Here is a 15,019-nt window from a genome sequence, read left to right as displayed (position 1 = left end):
ACCCCAGTTTTTGTAATACACAAACGAAATGGCAAAGAGTTCCGTCTCCTCCATGATCTACGCGAAGTCAACAAGAGAATCCAACCCATGGGTCCTGTTCAAACGTTATTGCCTATGAACTCTATGATACCGGAAGGACAACCCTGTGCTGTCCTTGATATCAAAGACTGTTTCTTCTCAATACCTCTGCATGAGGAAGACAGGGAGCGGTTTGCTTTTTCTATTGTGTTTCCAAACAGCCAGCGCCCCAACCTACGTTTCCAGTGGAAAGTGTTGCCTCAAGGAATGATCAATTCACCCACTATCTGTCAGATTACGGTGGATCGGGCATTGGCACCAGTCCGACGCAATAATCCGACTGTGACTATTATTCAATACATGGACGATATTTTAATCGCTGCACCATCAGGAAGTCAAGTGGACCAATTGCTGTTAGTAGTTTCAGAAACCCTGAAAACGAACGGATTCGAAATTGCAAGTGCGAAAATCAAAAAGGGACCATGTGTAAGTTTTTTGGGAGTAGGGATCACAAGTTCTTATATAACCCCCCCCAAAATAAAAATCCGTCGAAACATTAAAACACTCCATGATATGCAGCAGTTAGTCGGATCTTTACAGTGGCTCCGCAATATTGTCCTAATCCCTCCTGAAATCATGACCCCCCTGCACGATCTTTTAAAAGGAAAGAGCCCATGGGAACAAAAAACTTTAACAGCAGAGGCAATGGATTCTCTCGACTTCATTGAACGGCAAGTATCATCCAGCACGCTTGCCAGGTGGAACCCAAATTTACCACTTGATCTATACGTACACTTTACGGAAGGAGGAGGGGTAGGAGCACTAGCGCAGGGCCCTCCTGAAAAAGCTCAGCCAATACAATGGATAGTCCTAGGAAAACCGTCACGTGCATTTTCTCCGGGAGTCGAGTGTCTTGGCAATCTCATCATGAAAGGCAGAAAACTCGCCTTAAGACACCTAGGCATCGAACCTACCAGGATATACCTGCCCTTCCGCAAACAGCTCCCAACGCAATCAGTAGCGATGTCAGAATATCTGGCTGTAGCTCTCGTCGGATTTGGTGGAGAAATCCGGTACGCCGCAAAACCTCCCTGGACCCAGATGCTGACAATTGTCAACATGGACCTCCCACAGAAAATCATGGACCGACCCCAACAAGGACCAACGGTCTTTACAGACGCATCCTCAGCGACTTCAACAGCAGCGGCAGTATGGCAATCGGGAGGAGAATGGCATTGCATTAAAGTGATCGATCGCACGCTTTCAGCCCAACAGTTAGAAGCGATGGCCGTCGTATTAGCGTGTGGGCTATTCCCAACAGAACACCTCAACATAGTAACTGATTCAATGTTTGTGGCCAAGCTTTGCTTGGCCATGTTGGGGCCTGGCGTGTCAACATCCACGACGGCCCTAATGCTGGAAGAAGCACTTTTTTCTCGAAAGGGCACCATATCAGTCATCCACGTCAATAGCCACAGCCCAATTAAAGGATTTTTCCAAATCGGTAATAATAAAGCAGACGCCGCTGCAAAAAGACTATGGACGCTAAGAGACGCTCGACAGCTACATGAGTCTCTCCATATCGGAGCCAAAGCGTTGGCAAAAAGATGCGAGATTTCAATCACTGACGCGAAACATATAATAGCTACGTGCCCCCACTGTCAGAAAGCACCACTGTGGTCTAGCGGGGTAAACCCCAGAGGTCTTAAACCTTCCGAAGTGTGGCAAACAGATTTTACACTCTGCCAGTTGTTGAAACCTCGAGCGTGGCTAGCGGTGACTGTAGACACATATAGTGGAGTGATCGTAGCCACTCAACACCTTAAAACTGACTCCAAAGCAACCATTCAACATTGGCTAACAGCCATGGCGTGGCTTGGTGTTCCTAATCAGATCAAAACAGACAACGGTCCAAATTTTGTATCTAAATCAGTCCAAGCATTTGCCCTGAGATGGGGTATTACCCTAACACATGGCATCCCATATAATAGCACAGGACAAGCCATAGTAGAACGAGCAAACCAAACTCTGAAGTCTAAATTAGAGGTATTAGCAAATGCAGAGGGCTTTAGCAACGCCATTCCCACAAGAGACCAAACACGTCTACTAGCGACTGCCTTGTTAGCACTAAATCAATTTCCCAGGGGGGAGGAAGTGAAAAGTCCCACCCAAAAACACTGGGCCACTCGAGCACTAGAAGAAGGCCCACCAGTTATGATTAGAAATGAACTGGGAGAATGGGAACAAGGGTGGAAACTAGTTCTAACAGGGCGAGGGTATGCCGCCGTCAGGAAAGATGGCAGAGTCAAGTGGTGTCCGCTTAAGTCTATTAAACCAGACCTTCAAAATAAAACTAATGAAAATTGTGAGTTTCTGTTCACAGAACCAGATCATCGGGCGCCCCAAGTAACCCGTGCGCCCCAGTGACATACATCCCACCGGAGACTGTGAGTTCCACGCCGACTGAATCCAGAAAACAACAAAACACCCTCCGCAAGAGAGGTCTGCGATGTCTTTGCGTCATCTTAATTCCGGAAGTTATAAGACAAGTAAAGTCACACCAGTCCTTCAAATAGATATTTGAACAGATATATCCACTCAGTGGATATCCACCATACCTTCTTCTTTGTGCCTTATGCTTTTTAATGCCAAAGTTATGATACATAATTTTAACATTGTTATAAGGATAGAATAATATAATAATAAGAATAGTATAGTAAAAATAAGGTAGTAATAATAACAGTAAGTAAGAATAAAATAAGAACAAGTAATTAAAATTAGAATTAGATAAGAAAATAAGTAAGAATAAGATAGTTATATTTTAGCTAATTTTGTTATGCATGGGGGGGGGGGGGAAATGTTGCAGGTAGTTAGGTCCGGCGGCCGGAAGATGTCGTGCTGTACGGAAAGATAGAGCCCCTAATAGCCAATAGTGTTAGTTTATGATGTAAGCAGACGGATGTGACGTTGTAAACCTTGGCTATATAACACCTTGTTACCCATCAATAAAAGCCATTTTGTCGTCCATCACATTGGTGTCAACTAGTTAATGGACCGAATGGCTTGGGGGTGGTTTTGAACCGGGTCGCTGCGCTGTTAGAACGGCAACAAGGTGGATTAGGAATTGGCTGGATGGCAGAGCTCAGAGGGTGGTGATCAGCGGTGTCGAGTCTAGTTGGAGGCCTGTAGCTAGTGGGGTCCCCCAGGGGTCAGTCCTCAGTCCAGTCCTGTTCAATTTATTCATCAATGACCTGGAGGAAGGCACAGAGTGCTCCCTCAGCAAGTTTGCTGATGACACGAAACTGGGAGGAGTAGCTGATACCCCAGAGGGCTGCGCTGACATCCAGAGGGACCTGGACACACTGGACAACTGGGTGGTGAAAAACCTCATGAAATTCAACAAGGCCAAATGCAAGGTTCTGCACCTGGGGAGGAATAACCCCAGACACCAGTACAGGCTGAGGACTGACCTTCTGGAGAGCAGCTCTGCAGAGAAAGACCTGGGTGTCATGGTGGACGACAAGTTGACCATGAGGCAGCAGTGTGCTCTTGTGGCCAAGAAGGCCAATGGGATCCTGGGGTGCATTAAGAAGAGCGTCTCCAGCAGGTCGAGGGAGATGATCCTGCCCCTCTACTCAGCCCTGGTGAGGCCGCATCTGGAGTATTGTGTCCAGTTCTGGGCTCCACAGTACAAGAGGGATGTGGAGCTGCTGGAGAGAGTCCAGCGCAGGGCTATGAGGATGATCAGGGGCCTGGAACATCTGCTGTATAAGGAGAGGCTGAGAGAGCTGGGCCTGTTCAGCCTGGAGAAGAGAAGGCTGAGAGGGGATCTAATCAGTGTCTACAAGTACCTCAAAGGAGGCAGTGAGGAGGATGGTGCTGGCCTCTTTTCACTGGTGGCCACTGACAGAACTAGAGGTAATGGCCACAAACTGAAGCACCAAAAGTTCCACATGAACTTAAGGAAAAATTTTTTAACAGTGAGGGTGACAGAGCGCTGGAACAGGCTGCCCAGAGAGGTTGTGGAGTCTCCTTCTCTGGAGATCTCCAAGACCCGCTTGGATGCAGGCCTGTGCCACGTGCTCTAGTTGACCCCGCGTGTGCAGGGGGGTTGGACTAGATGACCTCTAGAGGTCCCTTCCAACCTTAAGCATTCTATGATTCTATGGATTGATGGGCTGAGGCCAACTGTATGAGGTTCAACAAGGTCAAGTGCCGGCTCCTGCACTTCAGTCACAACAACCCCATGCAGCGCTACAGGCTTGGGGCAGAGCAGCTGGAGAGCCGCGCAGCAGAAAATGATCTGGGGGTGCTGGTCGACAGCTGGCTGAACATGAGCCAGCAGTATGCCCAGGTGGCCAAGAAGGCCAATGGCCTCCTGGCTTGTATCAGGAACGGTATAGCCAGCAGGACCAGGGAAGTGATCGTCCCCCTGTACTCGGCGCTGATGAGGTCGCACTTCAAATACTGTGTTCTGTTTTGGGCCCCTCACTACAAGAAGGACATGGAGGCACTAGAGCATGTCCAAAGAAGGGCAACGAAGCTGGTGAAGGGTCTGGAGCACAGACCTTATGAGGAGCGGCTGAGGGAGCTGGGGTTATTTAGTCTGGAGAAGAGGAGGCTCAGGGGAGACCTCATTGCTCTCTATAACTCCCGGAAAGGAGGTTGCAGTGAGGCGCAGGTTGATCTCTTCTCCAAAATAACTACCGAAAATAGGACAAGAGGAAATGGCCTCAAGTTGTACCAGGGGACGTTCATGCTAGATATTAGGAACAATTTCTACATGGAAAGAGTGGTGAAGCATTGGAACAGGCTGCCCAGGGAAGTGGTGGAGTCACTGTCTCTGCTAGTGTTCAAGAAGTGTGTAGATGAAGCACTTAGGGACATGGTTTAACAGGAATGGTGCTGAGGGGCTTAGGGTTTGACTCGATGATCTTGAAGTGTTTTTTGCAACCATAATGATTCTATGTTTCCATGATTCTATGATTTCCATAGAATTTAAAAATCCCATTCCAAACCAATTCACAATTCTAAGAGGCATTTTATTTTTTTTTCTTAGCATTTACACCATAACAGAGTAGAAGCACCTGGTGTACTGTTATAAATGGGAGGTAGTGAATCTTAACCTGTAAATTCACATATTAATTTTAACAAGCATTTGGAAAATATATTTTGTTCAAGTGACCACTTCAGATTTATTTGTATGGCTAGACTAAGATGCCCTTATTGAGACTGCATGTCATTAAAAATTATTAATCACAGAGTTCATAAAGATCACTGCCAGAGTGGCAAATCTCTCAACAAAGCCTCCATTTGTATTATGAATTGAACACACAACTGTGTCCCATGACGTGTCCTAGGCAAGCCTGTTGAAGTAGGTTTTAGGTAACAGAATGAAGTAACTACAGTATTGTTTAGTATTATTATATTATTAATAATACTATAGTATTATTATCCTAAGATATCCTTTCACATTAAAAGCTTCAATATGTTTAAAATGTATAGTATGAAACCAGGTAACTAACATTATGTTTTTATGTAGACTACATTCTATAAAAGAATCAGTATTGGTCCTTTGTGGGAACTGAGAAACCGTGAGAAACTGTGGGAAGCTGTGGGAACGGTGAAAGTTAGGAGTGAGAAACTGTGAAAGTTAGGAATAACAGATTAGCAGACAGAGAAACCTAAAACACAGGCCGGGCGCACCGATCTCTGGTTGGTTACCTGTTGTCCGTTAGCAGGATTGGATCCAGATAGCAATAGAGTCAAGGAATTGGCTAGAGGCAGGGGGAGGGAGCGCGTGCACAGCGCGCGGACAGTGTATGCTCACATACTCGGAGAATATATAAGTTTGGTCTGATGCTCAATAAAAGGGCTTATGGCTTCTGGTCCTAAACCTTAAGCCCCTGCTCCTTTTGATGATTCCCACAGTCCTTTTCTACACTTCTTCCAGATTCTATTTTACATTTCTGTGCTTAAAAGAATTAACAAATTGCTTTATCTGTATTATTATTACTTTATAATGCACCTTCCATAATCAGACAGTACACTTTGTTAATGAATAATAGGTTTGAAGTACCAACTCCGAAAGAAACGATCTGCATGGTTCTGTAATTGCAAGCAGGAAATAGCTGACCAGCTAACCATTTTAAGAGCAAAGTGCTAATTCATGAAACTAATTTTATCCCTACATGCATGTTGGAATTCTGTAATGAATTGCTAAATCAGAACAGACACACATGGGATTGATGCATATATAATGACTTTGAAGATCATTTAAATAATCACTGAATCACAGAATGGTTGAGTTTGGAAGGGACCTCTAGAGATCATCTAGTCCAACCCCCCTGCTCAAGCAGGGACACCCAGAGCACATGGCACAGGGTGGCATCCAGGCGGGTTTTGAAGATCTCCAGAGGAGACTCCACGACTTCTCTGGGTAGCCTGTTCCAGGGCTCTGTCACTCTAATGCAGGTAATCTAAACTACATTTGTTACTTAGATTTGATTTTCTGCCTCACAAGACCCAATTCTTATCTTAGTTGTCCCAAATATATTCTAAGGCTTCTCTAAACCCACCTACCATATATTTATACCCAAGTTTACACAAGCTTCAATAGAGTTACGAGTGATATGAAGTTGTACAAAAATTAAAATGAAGCAGATTCTTTAAATGATACTTTAATTAAAGACAATTACAATACTGACACTGCCTTTCCCTGATTTCATAATTTATATTTATATTTCAGTATTTTATATCTTGAGCCTATTGTTTAAATTTTGTTCTCTTCCCCACATGTTTTCATGTTTGACATATTTTTAAACATAACAAATTGTCGAATACTTCCAAACAGACAAGGTGTTCCATTTGACATCAACTAGAAATTTTATAGCACAAATAAATAACTGAAGATTTAATTTCTCTGCAGGGATGTTTTAGTATTTTAGCAGGACTTTTCCTTTAGCATGTTAAGTACGTCAAGCAACTTTCGCAATTCTCATAAGAAAAGTGTTCCTGTCCTAATTTTCTCTTGTTATCATATTTATTATTATTCTCCTTTATTACTTTATACAATCTTCACATTTATATATATATATATTTTATATAATGCAATGTGTGTGTATATGCATGTATATGTAATCTCTCCCACGCATCTTAGATATTGTTTAGCTAGACTACATAGACTAGAACCTAACAGTGACAGGTGCAACAGAAGTCCTATTATTCTAAAAATTTCTCAGAAATGCTATTTTAAATCAACATTTCAGGTTCAAGACCACAAATCAAAAGACACTTAAAAAAACTCCTCAACCTGGAGTATCTTTTTTGGTGGGGGTGGGACAGTCACCTTTTCTACTTCAGGAAGACAGACAAGTTTGCTTTTTTTTTTTAATGGGAAGATATATTAAAAAACATGGTGACTCCCCTAAGTATATAAACAAATATTTTAACTAATCTTTTAAGTCTGTATTTGAAAACAAACACGTAAATCGGAGTCATACAAAACAGGCTTTCTTCCTTTTGTATTTTTGTTTTATAAACTGTTGTTCATACTTGGGCAACAACAAACATTCTTCATCAATTGGGGAACCTGAACAAAAGTCAATTAGAAGAGATATTCAATAACTCCATTGGGGATAGAAACTAGACATATAATATCTAATGACTTAACACCAGTTCTTGTGGTAGTAAAAGGAATAATAAAAATGTTCTTATGCTGGTGATTCAATAGTAAACATATAAATATAATTATTACAATGATAATAGAACATGCGGGACCATCTGACCCATTACAGATATACATAATATATAGCATTACTAGTAAATCTACCTCACAAGAAACAGTACCCTTAAAAGGACAGCAATCTGGGAGCTGCAAAGAATACACAGTTTCTTTTTTTTTTAATTGTAATAAATTAGTTTTTCTCACATACAATTATGCCACAATATTATGCCCACTAAAAAACAAAACAGTAGAGTTTATAACATCATCTTAATCTTTTTCTATGTTAACCAAAAGCAAAACTTCATAACTGTACTTTTTTTTCTATTTCAGAAAAAAAAATCTAGTTAAGGTATAAAAATAAGATAATATAGTACAACATGACATTGTGATACTACTCACTGATGATGAGCCCAGTACGGATTTTGGAGATCTTATAATTCCAGTTATTGAGTGACGAATAGTGTCAAACCTCGAGACTTTTTCTCTCTTATCCTAGGAGAAAAAGTAATATCTCTTGTAATACAGATCAATATAGATTTACCCCGAGCACTGTTAAGTGAATTTTTAGAGGATACGGAATGTAGACACATGGATTTTGTTTAAGACGGGGACTGATGCTCTACTGATACAAAAAAGCAAACTTGTGTCAACATCGGTCGTATTATGATAATGTATACTAATTGTAAGGCTGAAAAGTTCTGCAATTCCCCCAATATTTTTGCAATTATTTTTAAATATCACTACTGTTAACTCTATAAGAGAACTGAAATGCTTTTGTTACCTTAAAGTAGAAGATCTATTTCTCAACCGACTTGTAATACTTTTTGAAAAGGTTATTGATTTAAACCATATAATAAAATATATATTAAAGTCCATAAGTGCACACTTGCATTATCGCTAATTTCTGTTTTCTCCGTTTATTAATTTCACAGAATTACAGAATGGTTGAAGCTGGAAAGGACCTCTAGAGATCATCTAGTCCAACCCCCCTGCTCAAGCAGGGACACCTAGAACATGTGGCACAGGGTGGCATCCAGGTGGATTTTGAAGATCTCCAGAGAAGGAGACTCCACAACCTCTCTGGGCAGCCTGTTCCAGGGCTCTGTCACCTTCATAGGAAAGAAGTTCTTCACATGGAGAATTTGTTCTTCTTTAATACATTACTTGTAAATATTAATATCAATCAGTGCAACTGATCGGATCCTCTTTCTTTCTGATACTACAATAAACCATGGGGACTGAACTCATTCGCTGTGTTGAAATTCCGTAAGTACAGGGCTATTCAGTAAAACTGCAACAATGAAACAGCTCTTAACAGCTCTTAGTCAAAAAGCTAATAGGCAGTTATTGGTTACTGAAATTAACGTTAGTCATGTGTCCGCTTACCCATAATAAAATTTTTATTCAGAGTCAAGTAGTATTGCTTGTCAGCTAATTTTCTGATAATATCACACTGTGTCCTTAGTTCATTGGAAAGTTGATTTTGATTTTTTTAGTATTGATGAATTAAATTGGCTACTTAAAAAAAATTAATAACAAGTGGACATCGTGCCAAATTTTAGTTGCATGTTTGTCAGGCTTGGAATGATCGAGTTTTCCAACAGAGAGAGTTTCAATGCAATAGAAGAAGAAAAAGGTAGAGGAACTCTGGCTAATGCACAGCTCATCTAACTACCACTAGGACACCTGAACTGGACTTTGCCATAGGACTTGCTAAGGATCACAGAATGATGGTCTTACTGACTCATTGAAAAGAATGAGTATTAAAATACAGATTTAAACCATAAACTTTGGTTCTGCTCAGTATGTAATATATTCATAAACACTTGTCAGTATTTTCATAGCACATTCCCTCCAAAAATATTCAAAATCATCTGTGTCTTAGAGGAATGAAGACTAATAATTTATTTCCACAGCAAGCATTATGAAACATATGATATGCACAACTGTAGCCTGTACTGAGTTTCTTTACACTTATTAAGCTTTTTCAAGGCAATTCAAATAGACTTGAAGAGCAGCACCAGTGATCTCTTCCTGTACTTTATTGTCATTGCCCAGCTGCAGACCGCCTTAGCAAGAGCCATTAGATCCTGCAGGAAATCACTTTTCACTGAGGTACTGAATAGTATATACATCAGGAGAGATTTTTCTAAGTGCATTAAGTATAAATCATTCCCTAAACAAATATAAGAACACAAACCAGAAGTGCCCATCCACATTTCATGTGCACTGTTGTATTAGTTAAGTCAGAGCGTTTTTTGTAATCTAATTTCCAAAGAAAAACAAAATATGCATTAGTGCTGTCTGTCAATTATCTATCAGTCAAGTCCTTCAAAATTTACCGCAGATTGTGAAAAGAATATTAGGTTAAGATTTCTGAAGTAAGCCAACAGCAGAAACTTTGTGTCCCCCAAAGGAAAATTTCATTATAATCCACACGATCCCCATTCCAATGAACATGAGCCACCTGACTGAGCAGCACAACCATGCTGGCTAGGCAGGCAGGACATAAGCTTCAGAAGCGAGTGCAACACACACTGCTATTAGATCCACAAACCTATGAAGGAAACTTGTTGGGAGTTCTGCATTAGTGATGCAGTACAGACTGCAGTATTGACAAAGGATAAAAATCTGTAGGAAAACAAAGTTCATTAATTCCAGTACTCATGAAGCAAATTTCATTATGACTGGCAATGCAGTTTTTCTTCCTAGAATACAAAATGCAGCTTCTAACGTATATTGACTGATTTAGTTTCATTCTAGTTTAAATTAATTAATTTCAGAGGTATTAGCAAGATGGTAGCACAATTTGCCATTTACTTTATTTTATACTACATCTCTTTCATTAGAATGAAAACTAATCCCAGGTCTGTATTATTTTATGTAAAGTTTGAATTGCTGGAGGATAAATTATAGTTTACCAAGAAGAAGTTAGATATAGGGGAAATATATTCTCTCATTAGAGAGCATTTTAAAACTATTTCATTGACTGTGTTTAAAATGTACCTGTGACATGACAGTGAGTCATGCAAGGAATTATTAAAAATACATTTGATTGATATTTCACTTTTAGGACTAGCCATATTTCTAATCATCCTCTAGAAGGATTAAAACAAGAATTACAATGCGTCTCCTCAATGCCTGGAACTGTTATTTAGACTAGGTCACAAATTTTCTATCCACTGGACAAATGGCAAAAGGCAAGGCACTGTTGCTTTTTTTTTTTTTCAACAATAGAGAAGGGGCTTATTAACATAAATCACTAATTTCTTGAGGAGCTGATTGACAACAACTACTATAACCATCAGAGTGCTCTGTCATATTTTCCAAAGCAACCCATTATACAAGCAAGATTGTTATCATTCTACCACTGAGAAACAAGAAATTCTGAAACACTATTCTCAGTTGTGCATCTCAGCTATGTTTCTCTTTTTAGTTTTCATTTTTTTCTTCTTAGATGCTCTGAAGAATTACCTCAGCAATTTTAAAGAGATGACACTCTAAGCAATCACTTCAGTACTCTTCCTTTCCTTTTTTTCTCTTCTGAATAGATGCAGAGAGAAAAAAGAAGCATAATAAACCACAAAGAAGTCTAGGACTGAGGGCATCTGAAAAATGCAAGTAAAGCACTCCCTATTTTGCTTGAGAATTACCTATTAATTTTACTGAAGTATATCTTTATATATGACGTAAAGAAAGCGGAGCTTCTGCATTTTATCTGGTCACTTTTGGGAGTTTTGTGCAACATGAAGTACTCTCTATTTTGAGAGACTCCCATCATAGACCACAGACTTTCCACTACAATTGCTAGCGTCCTGTGGACAAAAAAAAATCCAAACAAACAAACAAAAAATTCCCCTTTTCCAGATATATTGTTGCTTTGCTGGGCAAAAATACGGTTCTCTGGGTCTTGGTGTGCATGAAGAAAAAACAGTACACCCAGAAGTGTGACACAGTCAAAATGACGGACCATAACAATCATATTTGCAATGGTATTTTCCAATGAACTTGAGCAAGACAAAGCAACAATGCAAAAGATTTTGCTCAAATTGAACTACATTATGTAGCTCTTTAATCATATGAATCCAGAGGAGAGGCTACATATTAAAACAAAGAAAACAACAAAAAAAACCCCACATGTTCTTCAGAAAAACAAGGAAGTAAGAAGCTGTAGAGACATCCAAGACAAAGATAAAACAGAATTAATGCTTCTGAGGGTCAGGCAAACAATAGTGTTTTCTGTAGCAATCAAAAGCTAGAAGATTAGCAACAAGAGGGACAGCTGATAATGCAGCATATGTTCAATTCTGCTTAAAAATAACCTTAAGCCCCTGCTCCTTTCGATGATTCCCATAAATGGCGCCCGAACAGGGAACGAGATAGGCGAACGGGGAAGATCATGCGGTGGAGAAAACTCGACAGGACAGACGAAGGACAACATCTACGCGGCTGCAACTGATAAACGATAATGAAGCTCTAAACCACGGGGGAGTGCGAGCCTCAGAAGCTCTGGCACTCAGGAGTGCGAGCCTTGGAACCTCCAGCACTGGGAATTGCGGGCCTCGGAAGCTCTGGCACGGCGAGAGTGCGAGCCTCAGAAGCTCTGGCACTAGGAAGTGGGAGCCTAGCTATCGAGGACGATGCGGGGATCCATGACAAAGGAGCAGGAAAAGTTGCTGCAGACTGTGCAGCATGTTTTAGATAGGTCCGGGAGAGTTCAGGATATCCAAACCGGGGATTTGATTTGTCTTTTAAAATGGGGATTAGACAATTGTAACGCTTTAAGTGAGACAACAATATGCAATCCCGGGGCTTGGGACAATTTTGGTGCAATTTTGTGGGACTGGGCTACCTGAGGGGACTTCGCGGCATCATCACTGTTGCGTTCGTGGTGTATTGTATGTGAGGCATTGCAAGAATATGTGGTTACATCAGAAACAGGGATAGAAGCGAGCGCGGCCCCCACCTCCCCCACGCCCTCCAAGCGATTCAAGACCTCCACTTTTGCCACCTTTGCCAACTTTGCGGAGGACTGCTATCCACTAATGTGTACTTATCCGCCCCCCCCCAGGCTCGGGTCTTCACACACAGCTTCCCCTCCCCCCGTGTGAACATTTTAGGCCTCTGATCCCAGTACTAAAGTACAATAGCCAGATTGCATGATCTAGTAAAATAAATATTAAGCTTACCATAGAAGTGACTGATCTGGCATCTTCTTCATAATTAACTACAGGTGGTGGCTCTTTCCCATCATTCTCTTGAACCTTTTGTTCCAGTAGTTCTTTCTGTGCTGCAAATTTTGCCTCAGAGCATCTTAATTGCTGAACTGTTTGCTTGAGTTCTTCCAGTGCTTGCTTTTGGCTCAGCAAAAGTACAATACTGCAGAGAAAAACAACAAAATAACTCAGAAACTGTGGAAGAATTGTTTGAAAGCGGGAACTGAGAGGAAAACTAGGGCCTAACAGAAGTTTTGGAATTACAAAAGCTTGCTTGGGGTGATACACAGTTGCCACTTCCAGGATGGTTGGTACACATGGACTCTGCTCCTCCACGGTTCCCTAGGCAAAACAATCTGCCCTCCTCGCAGCTGCGAAGAGGAGTAACGGAGGATGGAGCAGAGTGAACACACTGTGGCCAAACTCTGTTGCACTCCCTGTGCTGGGCTGCTGATAAGCCGCACAGTAGCTGTCCAATGGGAGATATACGATAACATGTCCGGTGCTGAGCCAGCAAGGGTGGCAAATTGTAGAGGAATGGTTAGAGAGGCGCGGACATGGCTGCCCAGCAGGCCTGCTCAATTCCAGCCTTCAGGTTTCAGTGAAAGAACAAAGGGACTGCTAACTAGGAGATAAGGAAATAGACCAAGGTCAGAGGGAATAAAAGAGCTGTTGAACTAAAAGGATGAGCTAAACAAGTAAGGGGGGCTGTAAGGGTCTTAGTTAGATCATTGTCTACCAATTAGGAGCCTGTGTAATTACATCACTAACTGTTAGAATCATATAAATGTACTGCATGTAAGCTAATAGACGAAGCCAGTTCCAGCTTCTATGAAGTTGTTGTCTGGCATTCCTGACCCGCTCCAAGCTGCAACAAGTGGCGCCCGAACAGGGACCAGATTCCGAACAGGGACAAGATTCCGAACAGGGACTAGTACAGGGACCTGGCACAACGGTGCGGGATTCCGGAGAACGACGTACGGGTGCAGACGAGTGATCCAACCAAGAAGGGGACCGGAGCGGGTAAGCCGGCCGTGATTGCGCACACGGAAAAGACGGCGTTGGGGGGCAAGAAGCTGGGGCCCGGGACGGAAAGACGTCGTCAGGGAAGGGCTAGAAGCAGAGACCCCGGTGTACGTACAAAATGGAGCGAGAAGCTGCTGTACAATTGCTGCTGGACTTATTAGCAAAGAGGGAGGCAGCAGTGAGCATGAAGAAGCTGTATGAGCTGTATAAATGGGCTAGAGACAAGGGACACTTGCAAAGACCCAAGCTGAAGCGAGGGGGTTCTGAGCCCCACCGTCGCCCAAAGGACATCACAGGTCCACCGCCGGATCGTGAGCCTCCCGAAGCTGCGAGCAGTGTACCTGTAAGGGCCTTTGCAAGCACTTCAGGACCAGGACCGCCACGCCACCGAAAACCGCTGGTGTCTGGAGATCCATTGCCAACCCCCCCCCCCTACATGCGTCCTCATCTGTGCCTGTGGTGCCTGCACTGTCTGTGCCCCCACTCCCAGACTCCCGCCCCGTCGTGCCTAAGAACGGCCCGGCTGGGTCCAGGACTTGTTAGATCACCTTGAAAAAAGGAGAAGGGGGGCCAGGGAAGAAAAGGCGAATGAGATCAAGGAGACTTATGTTGCTGAGGGCTTGACAACAGCCAGGAGGGAGGTGCAGGGGGATTTGATCCGTCTTTTAAAGTGGGGGTTGAAGAACTGTAATGCTTTAAGTGAGGACAGAAACCGTTATTAGGGCTATTATTTCTGTTTGCTATGTTCATCCCTATTATGTGTTGTATCCTTTGTATATTGATGCTGAAACGAGGTATGGTTGAAAGGTGGAAATTGGTACGATCCGTAGAGTCATAAAACTATTGTACAAAACAGAACCCAAGACCTTGAGAAAGAAGATGTTTGCCTGCCCAGGCTGAGTGATAAGGAGCATGGAGGCGGCTGCCCAGCCAGGCTCACAGCCGACCTCCTCCGAAAGCAGCTGAAGGCGGCTGCTCGACCGGGCTTGTAGCCAACTTAATGGCAAACATCCTCTAAGCTAATTTGAAGGTC

The 15,019-nt window shown here is 42.3% G+C and overlaps 1 protein-coding gene across 1 annotated transcript in view; it reads right to left on the bottom strand.

Annotated features, from left to right (window-relative positions):
- LOC104577507 (tyrosine-protein kinase Fer-like) overlaps positions 1-15,019 on the bottom strand; it is a 164,840-nt gene that overhangs the window by 83,704 nt on the left and 66,117 nt on the right. Inside the window, exons 9-10 of the mRNA XM_088526692.1 lie at positions 12,934-13,123; positions 8,144-8,236 (exon numbers count right to left, since the gene is read on the bottom strand). Of these exons, the coding sequence (XP_088382818.1) occupies positions 8,144-8,236; positions 12,934-13,123 (283 nt within the window). The remainder of the gene's footprint in view (positions 1-8,143; positions 8,237-12,933; positions 13,124-15,019) is intronic.

The sequence above is a fragment of the Tinamus guttatus genome, unplaced genomic scaffold (assembly GCF_059628265.1).
Source record: "Tinamus guttatus ecotype Peru unplaced genomic scaffold, ASM5962826v1 Tinamus_guttatus_pri_ptg000252l, whole genome shotgun sequence".
NCBI lineage: Eukaryota > Metazoa > Chordata > Aves > Tinamiformes > Tinamidae > Tinamus > Tinamus guttatus.
This window is presented reverse-complemented; position numbering and strand designations above follow the sequence as displayed.